This window comes from Neurospora tetraspora, assembly GCF_033439725.1.
Source record: "Neurospora tetraspora strain CBS 560.94 chromosome Unknown B0H65scaffold_2, whole genome shotgun sequence".
Lineage (NCBI taxonomy): Eukaryota > Fungi > Ascomycota > Sordariomycetes > Sordariales > Sordariaceae > Neurospora > Neurospora tetraspora.
The window spans coordinates 6,691,861-6,712,133 of record NW_026944384.1 but is presented as its reverse complement, the minus strand read 5'-3'; the positions used below and the strand labels follow the sequence as shown (position 1 = coordinate 6,712,133).

The window sequence follows — 20,273 nt, the reverse complement described above, 5'->3', positions numbered from 1 at the left end:
GCGGATTCTGGTCCTTTAACTGGTGAACCTCTACGCCACAACAAGCGAGGTTGCCGGAGAAAAACGGTAAGTCATGTTGTGTTCATTTATTCCTCATGTAGTTGGCACTACTTATGGTATCTAATCCTGACGCCAACGTTGATGTTGATGCTCATCATAAAACGAACTGTTGTAAATGCACCTCCTTTTCTCTACACTCTCCTCTCACACCCTCACCCTTCAGCTTCAAAACCCACCCCATTCCTGTCGAGGTCCTCTCCCTACTGGGTAAACATCCTCCTATTCTTCACCATCTCCGCCAACAGCCCAACTCCAGCCCTAACTCCATCAACAACCATCACCTTCTTCCCCCTTTCCTCGCCGTACTCCTCAATGGCAGTCCGTCGAATAATTTGCTCAAGTCCAGCCATGCCCGCACACCCCATCACCACACACTCCACATCCCCCGCCTGCAACAATTTCTTGGTTGCATCCACCAACTTAGCATCAATGACCTCCTTCGGAATATCCCCATGAAAATCCCCCGCATTCAACCCCGTCGTCTGCACCCCAGCAAACTTCTCATTATTCCCCTCATGACCCAGAAAATCCTTGACACCCAAGGTAAGGTGATCCTCCCAGTACTTCCCCGTCGTGACAATGCCCCATTTCTTCGTTGGGCCGGTGAGCAGCGACAAGGAGGTGAGGACGGAGGCTTCGAAGATGCCTGTCACGGAGAGGGGGAAGTCGTTGGATGAAGCGAGTTCGGAGAGGCGGGGGACGAGGGGGTGCACGGAGAAACAGCAGACTAGGACGGCGTCTAGGTAATCTTTTAGATCTTGGGGGTCGCTGCCGAGGTCGTTGAGGACGACGGAGGCGGAGGTTTGGACGTCGGTGCCGTCGTTGATGCTGGCTGGGCTATCTGACGGGGCTGTGTAATAGGAGATTTCGATGTTCTGGGGGTTGTTAGTGGAAGCTTGGTTGGGGAGGATGAGAGAACGGGAAACAAACGTCAGGTAGATTCAACGTAGAAATAGACTTTTCCATGCCACCGGTCATGGACTTGGAGGAGTTGGGGTTGAGGATGAGGATCCTGATCTTTTCTTGCTGGGAACTCATGTTGACGACTGGGGGTGAGTAGGAGAGGTGAATCGATAAGTCGTCCGAGTTGGAGATGGTCAGGTCTGAGTCCTGTCTGGGAGGTGGCATGAGGATCAGAGATTGGAGGATTCAAGGTTTAAATAATGACGAATAAAGAAAAATGACGGGAAGGACCAATATCAAACCCCACTCTCAAACGAACAGGAACGATCCCCTCCGTCTGATCTCTCGTGATGTCAAGGAAGGTGCGCTGTGCGCTTAGTAGGGAATTTATAAATACTTCGAATCTTGAGGCTTCCTTGGCTAACTGGGCTTACAATGTCAAGGAAGGTGCATGTACACAGTACAAGTGAGTCCAATGCGGGGTATCACGTGGGTACCCTAATGCCTGCCACTTGCAGTCCAGAATGCCAAGACCCGCCTGTTCATCGGCGCCCTGTTTGAAAGCTTGGCAGTTAGCGAATGACCCCACACACCCCCAGCTAGGGTACCGTGCTGGACTCCAGCTAATTACGGTGCCGTAGTCCACTCCGCTACCATGACCCAGACAGGGCACCGACACCACCGACCGACCGACCGATTGACAGCGTGCGACGGGACCACCGACACTTGTATATTGACTCGCGGGAGCTTCCATTCTAGCTCCGATATACTCGATATTCGAACCGACGAAGCTATTCGCATTCCATTGAGCATTCCCAAAACCACAGCTGCCCAGCATGGCCAACACCGACGCTCCCATTGGTACGTCAGCTCTCTCCGCCAACCCCCTTATCCATCAGTCTCGAGGTCAAGCTACCTTGACGACCACCACCCACCTATCTGCCTGATCGCGTCGTCACCGTCGTCATTGTAGCTGTCGCCGTCGGGTTCCGTCTTCGATCACTTCCCATTCACAACACAATGAGCACAACACCCAGCTAACACCTCCTCCCACGTCCACAGTCCTCGATGGCGGCACCGGCTTCCTCAAAGTCGGCTACGCCGCCCAAAACTTCCCCGAATTCCAATACCCCTCCATAGTCGGCCGCCCCATTCTCCGCGCCGAAGAAGCCAAATCGCTCTCCGACTCCCCCGATGTCGTGATCAAAGACATTATGTGCGGTGACGAGGCCGCGGCCGCCCGCACCATGCTCCAAATCAGCTACCCGATGGAGAACGGCATCGTCAAGAAGTGGGACGACATGCAGCACCTATGGGACTACACATTCTTCGAGAAGATGAAGGTCGATCCTCGGGGAAGGAAGATCTTGTTGACGGAGCCGCCTTTGAACCCGCTGAAGAACAGGGAGCAGATGACGGAGGTCATGTTTGAGCGGTATGGATTTGGGGGTGTTTACGTCGCTATTCAGGCGGTGCTGGCGTTGTATGCTCAGGGTATGTCACCGCTTCTTTACACGGGTTGGAGAAACAACTAGCTAACGGACAACGCGCAGGTCTCTCCTCCGGTGTCGTAGTCGACTCCGGTGACGGTGTCACGCATATCGTTCCCGTCTACGAATCCGTGGTCCTCAACCACCTTACCCGCCGCCTCGATGTGGCCGGCCGCGACGTCACTCGCAACCTGATCGCCCTCCTTCTCCGCCGCGGTTACGCTCTCAACCGTACTGCCGACTTTGAGACCGTCCGTCAGATCAAGGAGAAGCTCTGCTACGTCTCGTACGACCTCGAGCTCGACAAGCGCCTGTCCGAAGACACGACCGTCCTCGTCGAGAGCTACACCCTTCCCGACGGCCGCGTCATCCGCGTCGGTTCCGAGCGGTTCGAGGCCCCGGAGTGCTTGTTCCAGCCACACTTGGTTGATTGCGATCAGCCCGGTATCGCCGAATTCCTCTTCAACACCATCCAAGCCGCCGATGTCGACGTGCGCTCCTCGCTATTCAAGGCTATTGTCCTGTCTGGTGGTAGCAGCATGTACCCTGGCCTCCCAAGCAGACTGGAGAAGGAGCTGAAGCAGTTGTGGTTGACACGCGTGCTGGGAGGCAACCCGGAGAGGCTGAGCAAGTTCAAGGTCAGGATCGAGGACCCTCCGAGAAGAAGGCATATGGTCTTTCTGGGTGGTGCGGTGCTGGCGAATATCATGGCGGATAAGGAGAGTATGTGGATTACGAAGCAGGAGTGGGAAGAGCAGGGCGCGAGGGTGTTGGAGAAGCTGGGTCCTAGGTAAGGGATTGTGGGTGAAGCTGTTTAGACTATAATAGCAGGCGATATAATGTTTTCCGTTGGTAGGCAAATAAAGGATAATGCGAGAGTTTGTTAGAGTTGTTTGGGACGGGTGTGATGTTGGTTGTGACGGGGGACATCGAACAATGGCCTTGTATTGAAGGGTTAAGGAACAGTCATGTTCGTTCGGGACACCATGAAAGAAGTTCCATTACCACAACGGCGTCAACATCAAGGTATGGACAGCGGAACGGGACGGTCCCGGACAAGTACCCGGAGGACGGAAAGGACCGGTCCACCCCACTTTTTGAACATCGATACGGTACGCTAAGGCCAACGCATATACAGTGGCTAATTAGAACCACACACTAACAGGAGCAAACACAACTGACTTCTGATAACGCCGCAGGTCACTCCAGATGACAAGCGCTATCGAAGTTGTTGTTTCCCTCGTGTATCACTTGCTTGTTGCCTCAGCGACCACATATTCCAATCAGCTCTCTCGTTCGAAACATCAGACTTGTCGATATTCTCCCTCACCGGTCACCTTCATGTCGAATTATCCAAACTCAATTACCCGGCTTCTATCGCCCAGTTACCGTCGACGCTAATACACTGTCTCCGCTCATCCATTCCCGAGTCTCACAGTGTTCCCCTCGGGCCCGTGCAGATCGGGTACGGCTCATACGACATGCCTCCGAAACCTTTGAAATGTGAGTTGATGAACTTCGTCTGTTTTCTCTGATCAAAAACTCGTCCTGTCCTCCGAATATCATCCGTCTAAAGTATCCTTATACCCCGTTATATAATCATTTTCTTCCACATCCCGAGAGCATCCTCATAACACAAAACAGACGGGCGGAGACACCCCAACCTCTCACCTCCAACTCACTACACCAACCTCACTTTTATACACATATAATCACCCCCATCATGTACGGCACAAACAGAGCAAGAAACCAAAAAGCCGAAACCAGCTACCGCGGGTGTCAGTATCACCTTTTACTCATTCATCACCGATATTCTAGTCCAGCCAAGCACTAACCGCCTTCAGACTCAGACCAGCGTAGCAATGCCGGCCCTCTCAACTACCAAACCAAAGTCCGCATTACCGACCGCTACAAGGTAATCGGCTTCATCAGTTCCGGTACCTACGGCCGTGTATACAAAGCTACGGGCCGGCAAGGTCAAACCGGCGAATTTGCCATCAAGAAATTCAAGCCCGACAAGGAAGGTGAAGCGGTCGTCAACTACACGGGCATCTCTCAGTCGGCGGTGCGTGAGATGGCGTTATGCTCCGAGCTACGAAACCACGCGAATGTTATTCGGCTTATTGAGATCATCCTAGAGGACAAGTGTATCTTCATGGTATTCGAGTACGCAGAGCATGATTTGTTGCAGATCATTCATCATCATACGCAAACGCCACGGCATCCGATAGCGCCGGGAACGATCAAGTCGATAATGTACCAGCTGTTGCAAGGGGTGCAGTACTTACACACCAACTGGGTGTTACATCGAGATTTGAAGCCGGCGAATATCATGGTGACTTCTTCCGGAGAAGTGAAGATTGGCGATCTGGGACTGGCCAGGATTTTCAAGCAACCGATACACAACCTCTATATGGGCGATAAAGTGGTCGTGACGATATGGTATCGCGCGCCCGAGCTGCTGTTGGGGAGTAAGCATTACACGACGGCGATCGACCTGTGGGCGGTGGGATGCATCTTTGCGGAGCTGTTGAGTCTTCGGCCGATCTTTAAGGGGGAGGAGGCCAAGATGGACAGCAAGAAGACGGTGCCGTTCCAGAAGCATCAGATGCAGAAGATTGTGGATGTGATGGGCTTGCCGACGAGGGAGCGGTGGCCCTTGTTGGCCAGCATGCCCGAGTATAACCAGTTGTCAACTTTACAACAACCGCCTTTGCTGTCGAGCACCTCCCACGGCCACCACCCCTATGGCCATCGCTCCCAGCAACAACCCCCTGCTTCGCAGAACACCCACGGCAACCTCCAGAAATGGTATCACCAGACTACCGTCTCCACTCCTCTAACCTCCCTAGGAGCAGAAGGCTACAAACTCCTCGCCTCCCTCCTCGAGTACGACCCCGAGAAACGCCTGACAGCCGCCGACGCCCTCGTCCACCCCTTCTTCACCTCGCCCACTTCCACCCCGCTTGCTTCCCTCAACAGCAACACGGCTAATAGCACCTCCCAAGGATCAGGAGCAGCAGCAGTCAACTGGTCACCAACCAACTGCTTCGAGGGCTTGAAGAACGAGTCATACCCGTGTAGACGCGTGTCGCAGGATGACAACGACATCGGGTTCGGCACGTCCAATGGGAACGGAACGGGGAACCAGAGTGGTTCGCGCGTGAATACCGCTGCTGCCGGGACGGGGACTGGGCTGGTGATGGGGCAAGCGCAGTCTCAGGTTCAGGCCATGGGAGGTTCGTTGGGAAATATCGGCGGAGGGGGACAGATGGGCGGGATGGGCCATGGTATGGGAGGTATGGGTCAAGGAGGGATGGTGCCGCAGATGGCGGGGATGAAAAGGATGCAAGACGCTGCTGCTGCTGCGGCGCAGAATAATCCCAACAAGAGGATGAAAGGGTCGCAGGGACAGGGTTAGGAACTTGATGTTGAGATACGCGGACAGAATCCCACAGAACAGCTTGATGCGCAGCATGGCCATCAGGGCCAACAGGGTCAGCACGAGGGCCATGGGAAACCAAACATGCCGGAAATGAACGCGTGGCTGTGGGGAGAGCTGAACGGCGTCATGAGCGGCAAGCGGGATGGTTAGGAGCCGTTTGACCTGCTTGACCGTGAGCTTCTGAACTGTTGGCAAGCAGAGACTGGGACAGGACCAGCACCAAAAGAACTGAGTTTTACAGAGGAACAGGGAGAGAAAAAGGAAGAGGATCAAGAAGAGGATCAAGAAGAGGATCAAGAAGAGGATCAAGAAGAGGATCAAGAAGAGGATCAAGAAGAGGATCAAGAAGAGGATCAAGAAGAGGATCAAGAAGACGAACAAGAAGAGGAAGAGGAAGAGGATCAAGAAGAGGATCAAGAAGACGAACAAGAAGAGGAAGAGGAAGAGGAAGAGGAAGAGGAAGAGGAAGAGGAAGAGGAAGAGGAAGAGGAAGAGGAAGAGGAAGAGGAAGAGGAAGAGGAAGAGGAAGAGGAAGAGGAACAACAATACATATCTCAACTCAACCTTCTCATCGATTGTCTTGATTCTTATCAACGGCTAAATGCCCAGGAACGGGCCCAGCATCAACAACAGCTACGACAAACAGTGCAACGACAGCGACTTCACCATGAGTTCTTACAACTACAACAACAACAACAACAAACACACATGGAAGTACTGCGAATCACCAATGCCCTCCGCAAGATCCCTCTCACTGCGGCCCAGTACCACGTCCAAGCGCAGCATCTCCAGCACCTACAGCGACTTAGATGGGAGATAGATAAGCTAGCGTGGCTTCACGAGCTGCGGAAACCGTTCTGTTACGATCGAGGACAGCAGCATGTGAGACACCCGTTGGAACCACTGATGATGTTGGGTCTCTGGCCTTGGAAGGTGCTAGATTCGCCGCCGGAACTCGTCTGGGCGTGCTTGGAGTTATTGGGGTCACTGAGGGAGGAGGTCCTGGAGGGGGACAGCGGCGAGGACATGGACGGCGGCGGGGACATGGACGAGGACAGCGGCGGGGATAGTGGCGAGGACGTGGGCGAGTGAGGTATGCTGGGGGGGTTCGGTGAAGGGATCTGGAGTTGACCGTCTTGATGTTGATGGGGGGATGGAGCAAAATGGAGGTGGCATTGCTAGCTGGTGTTGGTTCAGTGGGTATGGTCAATGAGTCAGGTAATCATGAATCAAACGGGAGGAGACACAGGTGGGCAGGCAACAGGATGGAACAGGAGATAGCAAGGTCTGGTGTTGAGGAAGGTTGAAGGCGTGGCGTTTCTTTGCTCGGACTGGATTTGAGGCGCGAGCTAGGCATTTTAGGTCGGACCAGGATACAGGGAGATGGACACGGCATGAACTAGGACGGTATGGGTGGAATACGAGAATAGGAGTTACAGAAGAACCATCGGATATTTTCAAGGCCATGGCCATGAGTAGCATAACAGAGCGCAACACCTCTAGACATTCCACTTCACGGAATCACAATCAAATCAAAGACTCCCGGACAATGATACGTGCCAACAACTTCTCTCTTCATACAACTACCAACGAAGCTCGCTATAAAACAAAAAAGTTAGGTTAAAAACGAAGAAAAAAAGTTACCCGGGTATCCTATGATGCCTCCACCATCCACTTCCCCTCTTTTCTTTTCCTGTCTTCTTCTTTCAACGAACAAAAAGGATATCAAGAACAACCAAACAGTACTAGGTAATTACGGATTATGTCCCCTCCCCTCCCCTCCCCTCTCCGTTCTCCATGCAATCCATCCTCCCCAGCTTCTTCTTCCAACTCGAATCAAGTAGCCAAGTTTCCAGTCCCCTCTCGTTGCGTATCCCAAAAAAGCTGGGAAAGGTTTGTTGTTCATCTCTCTGTCTCGTAACAAACATCTTGTGTTGGGATGAGTCATTACCCTCTCTTTCTCTTGATCTGCTCGATTTCCCTTTCTTGGTTAACAGTTCACCGCACACCACAGTCCGGTGCGAGAGCCGTTATTGTTTGCCGAAACCGAATGTCGCCTTGACGGATCTGTTTTTGACGTCTGGAGTGTGTGTAGCTTGGAGCTCGACAAAGCCAGACAAGACAGCGAACATGATCCGTCATCGGCTACGGCTAACGGCCGGTGGGTGGCCCTGTTTATGTTTCTTGCTCGATCGAAAACCGTGTCGGGTTGGGTTCGATCACTGCTTCTGGGCAGCCCTCATGTTATCGGAAAGCCAGTTGAAGCCCTCCTGCAGACCGGCCTTGTCTACCGCGATGGTGGGTTGTACGGCGTAGATGCGGTCCTTGAGCTTGTTGAGCTGGAGCTTCTCGGTGACCTCTTGGGGAGTCATGGCTGTTTGTCACCCATCTGTCAGCACCTGTTCCCAAAATCGAGCGCAGCGTGGAAAGAAAAAAGAAAGCCGAGCGCAGCGGACACCCAATAAAGAAAGAAGAGAGTACTCACCACCAGCAATATCCTGCTTATTAGCAAACACCAACAACAAACAATCCTTCATCTCGCGATCATTGATAATCCGATGTAACTCCACCCTCGCCTCATCGATTCTGGCATGATCCGCGCTGTCCACCACGAAAATCAGACCCTGGGTTCCAGAATAGTAATGGCGCCAGAGCGGACGGATCTTGTCCTGGCCGCCGACGTCCCAAATGTTGAACTTGATGTTGCGCAGCGTCACCGTCTCGACGTTGAAGCCCACCGTGGGGATGGTGGTGACGTGGTCTTGCAGCTTGAGCTTGTACAGGATGGTGGTCTTGCCGGCGGCGTCGAGACCGAGCATTAGCACGCGGACTTCTTTGGTGCCGAAGAGCTTGGCCATGAAGCCGAGGGACATGACGTTGCCCATTTTGGTGGTGGTCTGGGAGTTGTGTATGTGTGGTGGTGGTGGTGGTGGTGGGTGGAAGGGGTGGTGGTCGTGAATTCGACCGGAGGGTTGGTTCAGTTAGGTGTCTATGGATGACACGAGAGTTCGATCGGTTCGCGACGAAGGAGTGTGTGGTCGTGGAAGGACTGATGAGTGGTCGGCTGACGATGGGCAAGAAGCGGAATTAAGGAGTGGACTGGAGAGAAACATGTGTTAGTACGGCGTTAGAGGTTGAGGCGTGGTAGCGCACGTTAGACCGGAGGTGGTAATGAGGTGGGCGAGACAGCTGAGGGAACATTGGGGAGACCGGATGGGTTTCAAGATGGCGACCGGCCATGTGGTAGCGACACCACCACCAGCCAGCCTAGCCTGGGGAAGAGAAGACAGACAACATACCTTGGGTATCGTGTTGATTACAATTGGATTAGGCGCAAAGGGGAGTGTAGTGTAGTCGCGCAGTCGAGTGGTGTAATTGTCGTGCTTCACGTGTTTCTGTCTGGGCGAGATATCGTCGTCGCAGCAGCGGGCTGTGTATCGCTCGGTAGGCTAGTGTTGGACAAGAGATTAATTATTCAGGAGCAGGTGCCGTGGGCCGTGGAGTGGTGAAACCTGGAAGAGGTGATCAGGCTGTTGATCCAATGTCAATGTCCAAGACAGAGACACAGCAACGAACAACAGAAGCGCAAAAGTTCAGGAGCTCAGGAGATTTGAAGGCTGTCAGAGATCAAGTCCTCTGTCACTCACTCACTGGGGTCGCCCACTGCGTGTTAGAAGGGAAACACGCCGAGGATATTCCCCATTTCCCCCATGGTTTGATGCCCCTGAAGAAAGAGCCAATCAGCGGCCAGATCTGGAATTGCCATTTCCTTCTGCAGCTGGTCCGTGCTTCCTCCGCAAGCCAGGCGTGGCACGACAAGGGAGGGGCCTGGTCTAGCGGGCACTGGCTGGATCCACTCGGAAATTCAAATGTGGATGAAGCGATGCTGAGAATTGCCGGGAAAGTCACCCACAGTCCGGCAATCAGACTTCCGAAAAGAACCCGGCAACTTCTCTCCGGCAATTGGCATTGTGGGAATCATCAGACTTCAGAGAATAAGACAAACACCATGGAATGGGAAAACATGTGATATTTGTAGGGATACCCATGAGAATACAATCCACTTGTTATACCTATCGTCCATTTGCTTGCACATGGAAAACCGCTGATATGCCTCCGGCGGCCTCTCCCGAGGAGGGAGACTGGACCTCGTTGCTCTCGATGGTGAGGTTTGCGGGACCAAAAGACAGCGCTCAGCACATTCGGCTCTCACTCACGCAGAATGGCATTACGCCGAGACTGGTCGTCCTGGTCATGAATAGGAAAACATTTAGATATGTACCCGTATATTATTTTGGTGCAGAAAACAATCTGCTAGGTGTACTACTGTTTGTATAAACTGCTGTTGTGGTTTGTCCTGCCCATAACCACCAAAATCAAGATCTCCAGCCCTGCCAAGGGCATATGAGCGACACATATGCATAAAGCCTTTGCCATTGCCTTATTGTCTCTCTGTTTTCTTCTTCCTCCAAGCCAGCGGCTGATCAGAATCCGAATCATCCACATCCTTCTCATCCTTCTCGCCATCATCGCTGAGTTTAAGATCGTCCAGAGCCGAAAGTTCAGACGTTGAAGGCATTTCACTCGTATCCCTATCCTCCCCCTCCTCATCATCATCGTCCTCACTCTCATTCTCCTCATCATCTATGTTCATCTTCCTCCAAGCCAGGCTCCAAGCGTGATCGTCCTCACCATCATCGCTGAGTTTAACATGGCTCAAAGGCGAAAGTTCAGAAAGAAAAGGCATTTTCTTCCTCCAAGCCAGCGGCAGATCAGAATCCGAGTCGTCCACATCCTTGTGATCGTCCTTACTCTTATTCTCCTCCTTATCCATTCTCTTCTTCCTGCTCCAAGCCAGCGGCAAATCAGAATCCGAGTCGTCCACATCCTTGTGATCGTCCTCACCACCATCGCTCTCAGCCTTCTAAGCCCTGTACTCCACCACAAACCGTCTCTCAACCAACTGCAGCGTCCCACTATTCTCCTCCCCCTCAAACCTCAACTTGACCCTTTCCTTGCCCTCCCCCTCTCCTTCAGCTTCGATTCCCATCACCTCCGCCTTGTAAAACGTCGTACTATCCGGATACAGGGCCAACACCACTTTGCCCTTTTCCAGCTTCGGTAGCTTCTTTTCTTCTTCGCCGGCGGCAGGAATGGGGATCATGCTCGAGGCAGAAGTGCGGTACTCGACGCGTTGGTCCGGATCCAGATCGGGATCGGCGTCCTGCACGCGGTAGCGACGGGATTTACCCTCGCCGAGAACTTGTTGCACGCGCCCGAGCATCCATTCGGTGGTTTCGTTGCCGGTGGCCGGAGAGGGTTTGGGCTTGAAGACTACGTCTTGGCCCTTGTGGAAGGTGACTTTGGCACGTTGGGTGGCGCCTGCTGTTGTAGGTGCTGAGGTGGTGCCGTTGGAAGTGGTACTGGTGTTGGGTTCCGGAGGGACGCTGTCTTTGGAGGGAGTGTCGCGGGGAGGCACGCTGTCACGGGCGGTGGAAGCCCGATCACTGCCGGCGGTAGTGTTGGCTCCGAGCTTTCTGGTGTGGCTTGAGAGAGGAGAGGGGACAGGTGAGTCGCCGGCGCCGTCAAAGTCGTACATGGAGGAGAGGTCGCGGTCGCTGTGTTTATCCCTCTCCTTGTCTCCCAACTTGTCACCCAGCCTCTCCGAGTTGCGGTCCCGATCTTTGCCCTCTTTATCCCCCTTCTCCCTATCCCCACCACGATCCTTGTCACCCCGATCACGGTCCCTGTCCCTCCCTTCACGATCTCCTCGATCCCCCTTTCCCCCATGCCCCCTGACCGAACTCGACCTCCCTCCACTCCCCAAAAGGCTGGAGCTGTTTCTATCCCGTCCCGCACTGCTTGAATGAGGTCCTGGCGTGCCTACGCTATGCACCACACCTTCGCTCTCCTCCCTCGCCTTGACCAGTGCTCGCAAGACCATGACATGCTCAATCACCTCTTGGAGTTTTTGTTTGCTGATGTCGGCACCGCCAACACCGGCCCGGATGAGTGTGTCGAGGGTTTGTTCTAGTGCTGCAATGTCGGTTTTCTCTCCTTCGGGGTTCTCTTTTGACGCTTCGCGTGACTTGGCAATGAGAGAGTCCTGAGCGAGAATTGCGCGTATCTGGTCGTTGGAGGTGTTGATGGTCTCGACCATCTCGCGGATCTCGTCTTTGATGAGGGACCAGAGCTGGGCTTCTTCGCCTTGAGTGCTGGACGAGGAGTTGCGGTTGGGGTTGCGGGATTGGCGGTTGCGAGACGACATTTTGGCTGTGGTGTTTGAGTGAGTGGTGTGAATGACAGGGGGTGATGCTTGGATATGGACGTTGAGGTTCTCACGAGGTGATGCACGGTGAGGAGGGCCTGGAGGGGTACCTCGGCGAGTAACTTGGACTTGGAGAACGTGTGATTGAATAAGAATGAATTATACGACGTGATTGAGTAAGAAGCTTCCGTCCAGCAGAGAAACTTTAAAAATGCCAAATACTTGGATATTTGTTTGGTGGAAGATGTCTGAAGTTGAAGACGGGAATGGGAAGTTGGGAGCTAGGGGGTTTTAAAGAACCTCCAAAGCACGAGCCACCAATTACATGCCCGACGTGATGTCCGCAAGCAGGTAAAGTAAAAAAACGGAAAGACGAAGCAGGTAAAGTAAAACCGGGCCTCAACTATGTGGGCTGCTGCTTCTGCATTGACTTGGAAGCAAAAGAAGGCAGGAAGGCGATGCGTGGTGTGGCAGTTGTGGTGTTGACATTTCCAAGTTATCGGCAGGCATCTCCAGTGCAGCCAGGCGCAGGTCCAGTACCTAGGTACCTACCCCACTTCTTCTCCCGGCCGGCGACTGCCGTACTGGGAGGAGGGGGGTGCAGCTTCCGGTCAATTGACAGATCGAGACCCCCGAACGTTCAAGGCGACTCTAATAATAACTTCCAAAAGCTTCTTTCTGTCATTTGACTGTCAGATATTAGTTAGGAAGGTTCAATATGTTGAAAACCCCTAACATTGGAAAGAACGAACGTTTATCAGTTGTAAACGATCCAAGTCCCGTCCGTGAAATGACGAACGGTCAATTGACGGCTCGCTGGACCCCCCTCCTCCCAGTACGGCAAGCGTAGCGCGTCGTTAGCGCTAACAATTTCCCCAGAGCATCAACTGCATTTGTTTTGTTTTCATCACCATTGAATGTTAATGTTGGTCATCACGTCTCAGCCTCGACGACCCGAGAACATGAGGCTTGAAAGAACAGCTGCGATACATCCACGGGAAACCATAACCTCGGCGTATTCCCCTCAGCAAGTGCTTATCACCAACACTGTCAGCCAAGCCCGCGTCTTATCCCAAAGCAGAACATATTCAACGCCCTTTCCGGCTATCATTCGCTTATCAAGCCTACCCCAACACCCATCACGAATAACCATCGATAAATTCACCAATGATACCAGAGTGGTATCTGAGTGGGATACTTTATCTGTCCCCAGCCCATCCAGCCTCTCAAAGCCAAGATAAGCTTAAACTAACCCACCACGGCGATGTTGGGGTCGAGTGTCCAAACGGTTCGAGGAGGGGTTGTGAGTGGCTGCTGATTCCATGTTTCAAGATAATATTCTTCCTTCTCCTCCCCTCCTTCCATCTTTCTCTCTGCTTTTGTCTTCCGAGTTCCAAGATCGCGGAATGTTCACGTGGAAGCCAGTGTTACACCGCCGATAGTGACTTGAAATTGGTTACATCACCTTTGCGCAGTGAACATTGAGGGTTCCATTGCATTGCTCTACCGGCATTGACTTCTACATCTCTACCGCACATCGTTCAAAGTACATTCTTCTGTCTTACTCATCTCTCACAATCACCTACCTACCTTGGGACCAATATAGGCTCGTCTACAACAGCCAAGATGGGCACTCAAGACCCGATATCCTCCGTCCAGCCCGACCTGGAGCAATCCTCCCACACCGGTGGCAATGGCAACGACGGCAACGACGAACTTGACGAGTCCCGCCTCGCCCAGTTCGGCTACAAGCAAGAACTCAACCGCGACTGGGGTCTAGCTCACAACTTTGGCGTTTCCTTTTCCATCATCGTCAGTCTCTTCTTCTCTTCCCCCTCACTCATCCTCCACTAACACCACACCACCACAGTCCGTCGTCACCGGCCTCACCACCCTCTTCTCCTACGGCCTCTCCACCGGCGGTCCCGCCGTCATGTCCATCTCCTGGATCGTCGTCTCCTTCTTCACCCTCCTCGTCGCCATCGCCATGGCCGAAATCGTCTCCGCCATCCCCACCTCCGGCGGCCCCTACTTCTGGTCCGCCATGCTCGCCCCTCCGCGATGGTCTCCCTTTCTGTCCTGGCTAACGGGATGGTTCAACTTACTCGGTCAAGTGGCAGTCACGACGGGCATCACGTTTGGACTGGCGGGACTAGTATCTACAGCCATTACTGTCAAGAGCCCGGACTACGAACCGACGGCTGCCAAGACTATTGGGATCTATGCGGCGCTGTTGGTTAGTCATGGCGTGCTGAATACGTTTGGGGTGAAGGCGTTGAGGATTTTGAATAATGTCAGCATTGTCCTGCATAGCGCGGGGATCACGGCGCTTTGTATTGCTGTTTTGGCCAAGGCGCCGAAGCTCCAGAGCGCCAAGTTTGTGTTTGGGAAGTATCACGACGGGACGGCAGCCGAGGAGGGGGTAGAGGGATGGGGCCAGCGCGCATCCCCAGGGTACGTGGTCCTTTGCGGAGCTTTGCTGTCTCAGTACACCCTCACCGGCTTCGACGCCAGCGCACATCTGAGCGAGGAGACGAAGAACGCGAGTTGGTCTGCGCCGATTGGTGTGGTGAGCTCCGTGGGATTCAGCTCGCTGTTTGGGTTCTTTGTGCTTCTGTCTTTCTTGTTTTCGATCCAGGACTTTGAAAGAGTTCTGGATAGCAGGTATGGACAGCCTGTGCTACAAATCTTTGTGGATGTCCTCAGTGAGGATGGCGCGCTGGTGTTGTTTAGCTTGATCATGGTTTGTGTATGGCATTGTGGGCTGTTCAGTATGACGAGTAATTCTCGAATGATGTTTTCGTTTGCCCGCGACAGAGGCATCGTGAGTTTCCTTTTCCCATTATCCCCCCTTCTTTTCTCAGCAAAGAACAAAAACTAACAGCAAACAGCCCTCCTTCTTCCACCAAGTCGACGCCCGCTTCAAATCTCCCATCCGCGCCGTCTGGCTCGCCGCCACCCTCTCATTCATCCTCGCCCTCCCCTCTTTAGGGAGCGAAGTCGCCTTCGGAGCCGCCACCTCCATCGCCACCATCGGTCTGTACCTCTCCTACGGCCTGCCCATTTTGATCGGGCTCTTCTGGCACAAGAACTTCACAGCCATAAAGGGCCCCTTCAACCTCGGCGCTCTCTCACGTCCCATCGCTGGCGCTGCATGCCTCTGGATTTGTTTCATCACTGTAGTGTTCTGCTTGCCTACTGCCAACCCCGTTACCAGCCAGACGCTGAACTATACCGTGGTGGCTGTGGGTATCATCGCGGTCGGTTCCATAGGATTGTGGGTCGTTTGGGCGAGACGGTGGTTTACGGGCCCGGCGGCGGAGGCGGCGGAGGCGATGAGGTTGGGGGTTGATATCACGGAGCCGGGGGCGCTGGAGAGGAAGGAGAAGGAGGCGTTGGAGGAGGCGAGGATGGAGGGGGAGAGGGAAAGGAGGGAGAGGGAGGAGAAGCAGGCGCCGGCTGATAGTGAGTGATCGTATGCGCTCAAGATATGCTATTTTATCAACACAACCCCTTTTAAAGGAAATATCACTCAATCCATTTTGACTATCAACATCAACAGTCCCACAAAGAAGATCACCAACGCCATTGCCCTCATTATCATCACCCTCCACCCTCCCACTTATTCCCACCTCAAAACTCCCCCCTAGCCAAATCAACAGTAGCACAATGAAACGATCCCCCCAAGCTATTCACATGTCTAAACGGCAACCTCACAACCTCCATCCCAAACTCCTCCTCCAACCACCTCGCAAACCTCTCCTGCCTCTCCTCCACCACAATAGTCTTCTCATTGACACTCATGGCATTAAGAACCAACCACTTGGAGCACATGTACCTCGGCGGTCCATCATCATCAGTATCATCCTCGTCTTCTTCCTCCTCGGGGTTCCACGGCAGCGGCCTCAGATCCCAGTCCCTAAAAACCTCGTGCCGTCGCAGTTCCTCCTCCGTGACGCGCGAGGGGCAGTAGACCAACGTTCCGTGGCGCAAAGGAAGGATGGTAGCGTCTATGTGCATCGCGTGGTCGTCGGTGGTGTTGAGGAGCTCGACCGTGTAGGGCTCGGGCAGCACGGCGCGGAGATAGTCGACGCCCTTGGGGTTGGTGACGTTGGAGAGCTGGCCGATGAGGACGGTGCCGAAGCGCATGAAGTCTGCGCAGTCGAAGGCGGGGCGGGTGTTGTTGATTGCCCATTTTATGCTTATGGGGGTGTTCTTCTTGCCGTTCTGGGTCTTTTCTTCCAGGGTCCCGTTCATGTTCTGTTTCACACCATTTTTCTCCGGCCTGGGCTCTTTAAGGGAACCCTCATCTTGATCCAAAAGCCCGTCATACAACGTATCTCCCCCCACAATCCTCGGCACTCTACAAATCCTCACACCCTCCTCCCCTTTCTTTTCCACCTCCCCCACAACCTCCTCCAAAATGTCACTAAACGCAGCCTCAACCTCCCCCCTCCTACACCCCCACCCAAAACACGCCTCCACCACCGTCCTCCCCATAACCATCAGTCCATCCCTCGGCATCGCACCGGTATACCCTCCCCTCCCCTCATTCGCCTTGGCCCAATCCACCTCCCTCGGTCTGTAAACCTTGATGCCGAACCTCTCCGTCATTACTTGAGCGAAATTGTCGAGTTCTTCGTCTGCCTTGGCGACGATGGAGGCGGGGGAAGGGGTGGTGAGGACGGAATTCGGGGTGGTGGAGGGAGGGCATAGCTGCGCGGATCATGTGCGGTGGCTCGGCCGATGATGAGAGTGTGGAGGGGGGAGTATTCGGTTGAGGCTGAGATGGCTGGGGTGGTTGTGGTGGGTTTGGTCTTTGGGGATGTGGCGTCCTCTTTCGGGGAGGACATGTTGGAGGTTGCACGTGTTGTTGTGTCTTTTTTGAGGACCATCTTGGAGAGCGTTGCGTGCGGGCTCTTGGTGTATGGGTTGAGTTCAAATGGTATGGGAGTGGTGTGAGAGGTGCCGTTTATTGAATCCCTTTTTGCAGTTTGAGGTCATGCCGCTGACTTATAAGTCGGAGAGGCCATGCCCAAAACAAACTGGCTTGATCTCGTGGTAAAGTCGAGGAATTCCGTGCTTCAGAGTTGCTCCATCCTTTCCGAACGTCATCTGTCGTCCAGGCCGCGCCGTCGCTTCATTCCTCGGTCCAACTTCTCATCCAGTCGGCTCCGTATATGCCCTTTCGGGTTCACCCCAGCTCGTCTTCTCGCAAGAACCGACCAAGCAACCAACCTATCAGTTCCCCCACACAGGGTTTACTCAACTTCCACATCCCAGGTCAGCGCAAGGGCGGAATGACACCCGGCGAAGCCTGACGTTGTACGGCGCCTCACCCACCGTCCCCAAACACTGAGTTCGGTAATGAAAACTCTGTAGGCCTGTCGCTGGGGGATACCATCTAGTAATATGTCTCACCGGGGGGCCTAGAGATCTGCATGCTCGGAATGACGGGAATACCCTGCATTTGCTTGCGTCGTCATCTTCGACCTTCTGGGGGGTGGCGATCCTCGGAAGTTTTTCCGATCTTGTCTCACCTCGCGGGTCGATCCGGTCCTGTCGGCTTTCGGATGCAAGGGAAGCCCGCTTACTGCTTCTTCGCGCCTCGTTCGGGAAGCAATTGAGCAGGTATTTGCGGGGAAGTAATGACAGAGAGTGCTTCTATGCCATCTGTTGTGGGACGTTGGCCTTTGAGTTCCTGCTCTTGGCTTCAGAAGACGGGAGCGGGAGCTTGAGAATCCCGCGACGCGCGCGCCTTCAACGCCTCTTGAGGCCAGGCATGACAGGCAAGAGCGTGAGGAAAGGGCGGGAGACATAAGCAAGAACGAATAGGACGAAAGACACTGAGCTGCTGCAATTGAAGTCAATAAACACGTGCAAATGCTTAACTTCCAACTCGGCCTGGTTGCAGGTTTGCAGGAAGGAGACAAAAAAAGAGTGACCGACCACTGTTCGAACGCACCACCTCTCCAGACAAGAGCAAAAATCAGCAAAAAAAACAACAACCGCTCGTTCAGAGCAATGGTGAATCGTTTGAACCCATTTGAATGCCTCTGTCGACTGGAGTGTTCCCAGATACCATATAGGTAGACCGGCTACTAGGTAGTGAAGACCCCTCTACGTGTCTTAGCACACACCGTTCCCGATCCGGACAGGCAATAGGTTTTTGAGTTTGGGGAGCCAAACGGTAGACCACTGTGCCATCTGACCAAGCGGTTGTTGTTGGGAAAAGCAACCAACCAGGTCCCTTATATGGTCATTAGGGGGTTTTGATATCGGATGAAGGAGGGGCACCTCTAGGGAAGGTACCCCTTTCTTTCTTTTCTTCTCCCCTCGTCCACTGCTCCCACCTGAGCTCTTGATTCCTTCTCCGTCATCATCTCCTCCGTCTCCCTCAAAAAACCGCAACGGACGCTCACCAAGGCCCCTCACTCCCTGTCGACCCTGGCTATGTCCGTCATCCTGTCCCCAGTGAAAGTCGAGATATGGGACGCGAAGTCAGAGAGCCATCAAACAAGATTTCCAACCCTGCCACAACATACTCGGGTTGGTGTATTGAGGGTACTGTCGAGACAAAGGGGCTGGAGATCGGGGAGGTTGATATCAACGAGGGATGGAACTTTGCGTTTGGCTGATGTGGGGGAAGTAAGGGGGGTATTTGGCAGCATGTTGCGATAGCGTGGGAGTGTTTCGTTCTTCTGGTGCACATGGGATGGATTCCTGCTAAGGTAACGAACATGTCGGCCAGCGATGAGTTTGCCTGTCGCCATGGTTTATCCTCGGTTTCATGACGGATGTTGTTCATGACAACGAGTACCCCGGCTCGGAAGCGTTCGTCGGCGATGATTGTAAGGAGAATTGGGCGCTTCGGTGTGTTGAAATTGTGCAAACGAAGATGTAATGTTGGGGACTTACCTCGTTCCATTTTCTGTTCTTCCGATCTCGTTAGAGGCAGTTGGTAGACCATGAAACCAAAAACACCAACAAAAGTCAGTGTCATCAAACGGCGACACCCTCATGAAGTGTCAATCTCCATCAAGGAACATGTCGTGTGTCTTCCTTCGTGCCAGGCTCGACAGCAGTTTCCAGTCGTCGTGAAGTTTATAAGGAGCCTCCGTACGCCCCTTCCCTGCTACTCTCGAACAACACAGCACATCGCATCGCAACCACTTCGACTTCGCACCAGTTTACAAAACCCACAACTTGACAATCAAAACCATCAACATCCATTAACCACCCAACACTCACCATCAAAATGATCTTCAACATCCCCCTCCCCACCACCTTTGGCGAACCCATTCCCACGGTTCCCAGCAAGCCCATCCCCACCGTGCCCAGCAAGCCCGTTCCCAGCAAGCCCGGCAACAAGCCTGAGCCCGAGGACGTCTTCGCCCCCTACACCTTCGGCGAGCCCATTCCCACGGTTCCCAGCAAGCCCATCCCCACCGTCCCTAGCAAGCCGGTTCCCAGCAAGCCCGGTAACAAGCCCGAGGAGTACGAGTTCGACGGTCTCGTCCCCTTCCATACCTTCGGCGAGCCCATCCCGACGGTTCCCAGCAAGCCCATTCCCACCGTTCCTAGCAAGCCCGTTCCCACCAAGCCCGGTAACAAGCCTACGGATGAGGACACGGATCTTGAGGATGAGTACTAAGTAGGGGGAGGTAGGAGCACCTAACCGATTAGAGGAGCAGAAGGGGTGGATGCCAAGGACATGAGGTTAAACTGAAGGAGAGAAGGAAAGAAGGAATAAGTAAGCAAAGGCGGGCATGAAATAATGAGGGATTGTATGCATCTGGAGAAGGTACAGGGAGTGTTGGCGAGTATGGAGGATCGATCACGGCATATACAACTGGACTGCCGATTTGAGCAGCGCCTGGCCGTCAGGACGATGGAATTCATGCGCATGGAATGTTTGGAGGAGAGCAAGAGTTGAAAGTGGTCTTGGTTTGGAGAACGATTGTGAAAGAGAAAAAAAAAACAAAGTAGATAAGCAATCATGATCGTCATCAATGGATACCTATAGTTCTTCTGTTGCCCATGTTCAACATGAGACAAAGCCCCGCGAACACCGACCATGTCCATGTACATCTCTACCGATGACCAT

The 20,273-nt window shown here is 53.5% G+C and overlaps 8 protein-coding genes across 8 annotated transcripts; 4 read left to right on the top strand and 4 right to left on the bottom strand.

Annotated features, from left to right (window-relative positions):
• Positions 1-260: 260 nt before the first annotated feature.
• Positions 261-1,098, bottom strand: B0H65DRAFT_419879 (Asp/Glu/hydantoin racemase; the record flags this gene model as incomplete). The annotated part of the gene is made up of 2 exons (XM_062824242.1): positions 261-935; positions 991-1,098. The coding sequence occupies 2 exons, from the start codon at positions 1,096-1,098 to the stop codon at positions 261-263; spliced, it is 783 nt and encodes a 260-aa protein (XP_062685450.1).
• Positions 1,099-1,799: 701 nt separating this feature from the next.
• B0H65DRAFT_420902 (actin family) lies at positions 1,800-3,247 on the top strand (the record flags this gene model as incomplete). Its single annotated transcript, XM_062824310.1, has 3 exons — positions 1,800-1,869; positions 2,026-2,457; positions 2,517-3,247. The coding sequence occupies 3 exons, from the start codon at positions 1,800-1,802 to the stop codon at positions 3,245-3,247; spliced, it is 1,233 nt and encodes a 410-aa protein (XP_062685449.1).
• Positions 3,248-4,015: 768 nt separating this feature from the next.
• B0H65DRAFT_145722 (serine/threonine-protein kinase prk1) lies at positions 4,016-6,240 on the top strand. The gene is made up of 2 exons (XM_062820998.1): positions 4,016-4,231; positions 4,298-6,240. The coding sequence occupies exons 1-2, from the start codon at positions 4,177-4,179 to the stop codon at positions 5,872-5,874; spliced, it is 1,632 nt and encodes a 543-aa protein (XP_062685448.1). The 5' UTR covers positions 4,016-4,176; the 3' UTR covers positions 5,875-6,240.
• Positions 6,241-7,681: 1,441 nt separating this feature from the next.
• On the bottom strand, positions 7,682-9,184 carry B0H65DRAFT_460044 (ADP-ribosylation factor family-domain-containing protein). The gene is made up of 3 exons (XM_062826503.1): positions 9,052-9,184; positions 8,384-8,997; positions 7,682-8,272 (listed from the first exon to the last, which is right to left on the bottom strand). The coding sequence occupies exons 2-3, from the start codon at positions 8,781-8,783 to the stop codon at positions 8,118-8,120; spliced, it is 555 nt and encodes a 184-aa protein (XP_062685447.1). The 5' UTR covers positions 8,784-8,997; positions 9,052-9,184; the 3' UTR covers positions 7,682-8,117.
• A 1,238-nt stretch (positions 9,185-10,422) lies between these two features.
• On the bottom strand, positions 10,423-12,166 carry B0H65DRAFT_569884 (SGF29 tudor-like domain-containing protein; the record flags this gene model as incomplete). The annotated part of the gene is made up of 2 exons (XM_062830428.1): positions 10,423-11,538; positions 11,632-12,166. The coding sequence occupies 2 exons, from the start codon at positions 12,164-12,166 to the stop codon at positions 10,823-10,825; spliced, it is 1,251 nt and encodes a 416-aa protein (XP_062685446.1). The 3' UTR covers positions 10,423-10,822.
• Positions 12,167-13,600: 1,434 nt separating this feature from the next.
• On the top strand, positions 13,601-15,737 carry B0H65DRAFT_145601 (amino acid permease-domain-containing protein). Its single transcript, XM_062820997.1, has 3 exons — positions 13,601-13,978; positions 14,037-14,990; positions 15,058-15,737. Exons 1-3 carry the CDS (start codon positions 13,793-13,795, stop codon positions 15,637-15,639), a joined length of 1,722 nt encoding a protein of 573 aa, XP_062685445.1. The 5' UTR covers positions 13,601-13,792; the 3' UTR covers positions 15,640-15,737.
• Positions 15,738-15,799: 62 nt separating this feature from the next.
• On the bottom strand, positions 15,800-16,895 carry B0H65DRAFT_507414 (uncharacterized protein; the record flags this gene model as incomplete). The annotated part of the gene is given in 4 exon segments (XM_062828137.1): positions 15,800-16,682; positions 16,704-16,771; positions 16,784-16,809; positions 16,823-16,895. 4 exon segments carry the CDS (start codon positions 16,893-16,895, stop codon positions 15,800-15,802), a joined length of 1,050 nt encoding a protein of 349 aa, XP_062685444.1.
• Positions 16,896-19,424: 2,529 nt separating this feature from the next.
• Positions 19,425-19,820, top strand: B0H65DRAFT_440938 (uncharacterized protein; the record flags this gene model as incomplete). The annotated part of the gene is made up of 1 exon (XM_062825492.1): positions 19,425-19,820. One exon carries the CDS (start codon positions 19,425-19,427, stop codon positions 19,818-19,820), a length of 396 nt encoding a protein of 131 aa, XP_062685443.1.
• Positions 19,821-20,273: the final 453 nt, after the last annotated feature.

Excerpts from the sequence above, each read along its gene's own strand:
- B0H65DRAFT_460044 (XM_062826503.1), bottom strand. The coding sequence starts at position 8,783 with ATGGGCAACGTCATGTCCCTCGGCTTCATGGCCAAGCTCTTCGGCACC. Across the intron at positions 8,273-8,383 it reads TAAGCAGGATATTGCTGGTG|CCATGACTCCCCAAGAGGTC; the intron begins GTGAGTACTCTC and ends GGTGACAAACAG.
- B0H65DRAFT_145601 (XM_062820997.1), top strand. The coding sequence starts at position 13,793 with ATGGGCACTCAAGACCCGATATCCTCCGTCCAGCCCGACCTGGAGCAA. Across the intron at positions 13,979-14,036 it reads GCGTTTCCTTTTCCATCATC|TCCGTCGTCACCGGCCTCAC; the intron begins GTCAGTCTCTTC and ends ACACCACCACAG. Across the intron at positions 14,991-15,057 it reads TTGCCCGCGACAGAGGCATC|CCCTCCTTCTTCCACCAAGT; the intron begins GTGAGTTTCCTT and ends AACAGCAAACAG.
- B0H65DRAFT_145722 (XM_062820998.1), top strand. The coding sequence starts at position 4,177 with ATGTACGGCACAAACAGAGCAAGAAACCAAAAAGCCGAAACCAGCTAC. Across the intron at positions 4,232-4,297 it reads CGAAACCAGCTACCGCGGGT|ACTCAGACCAGCGTAGCAAT; the intron begins GTCAGTATCACC and ends AACCGCCTTCAG.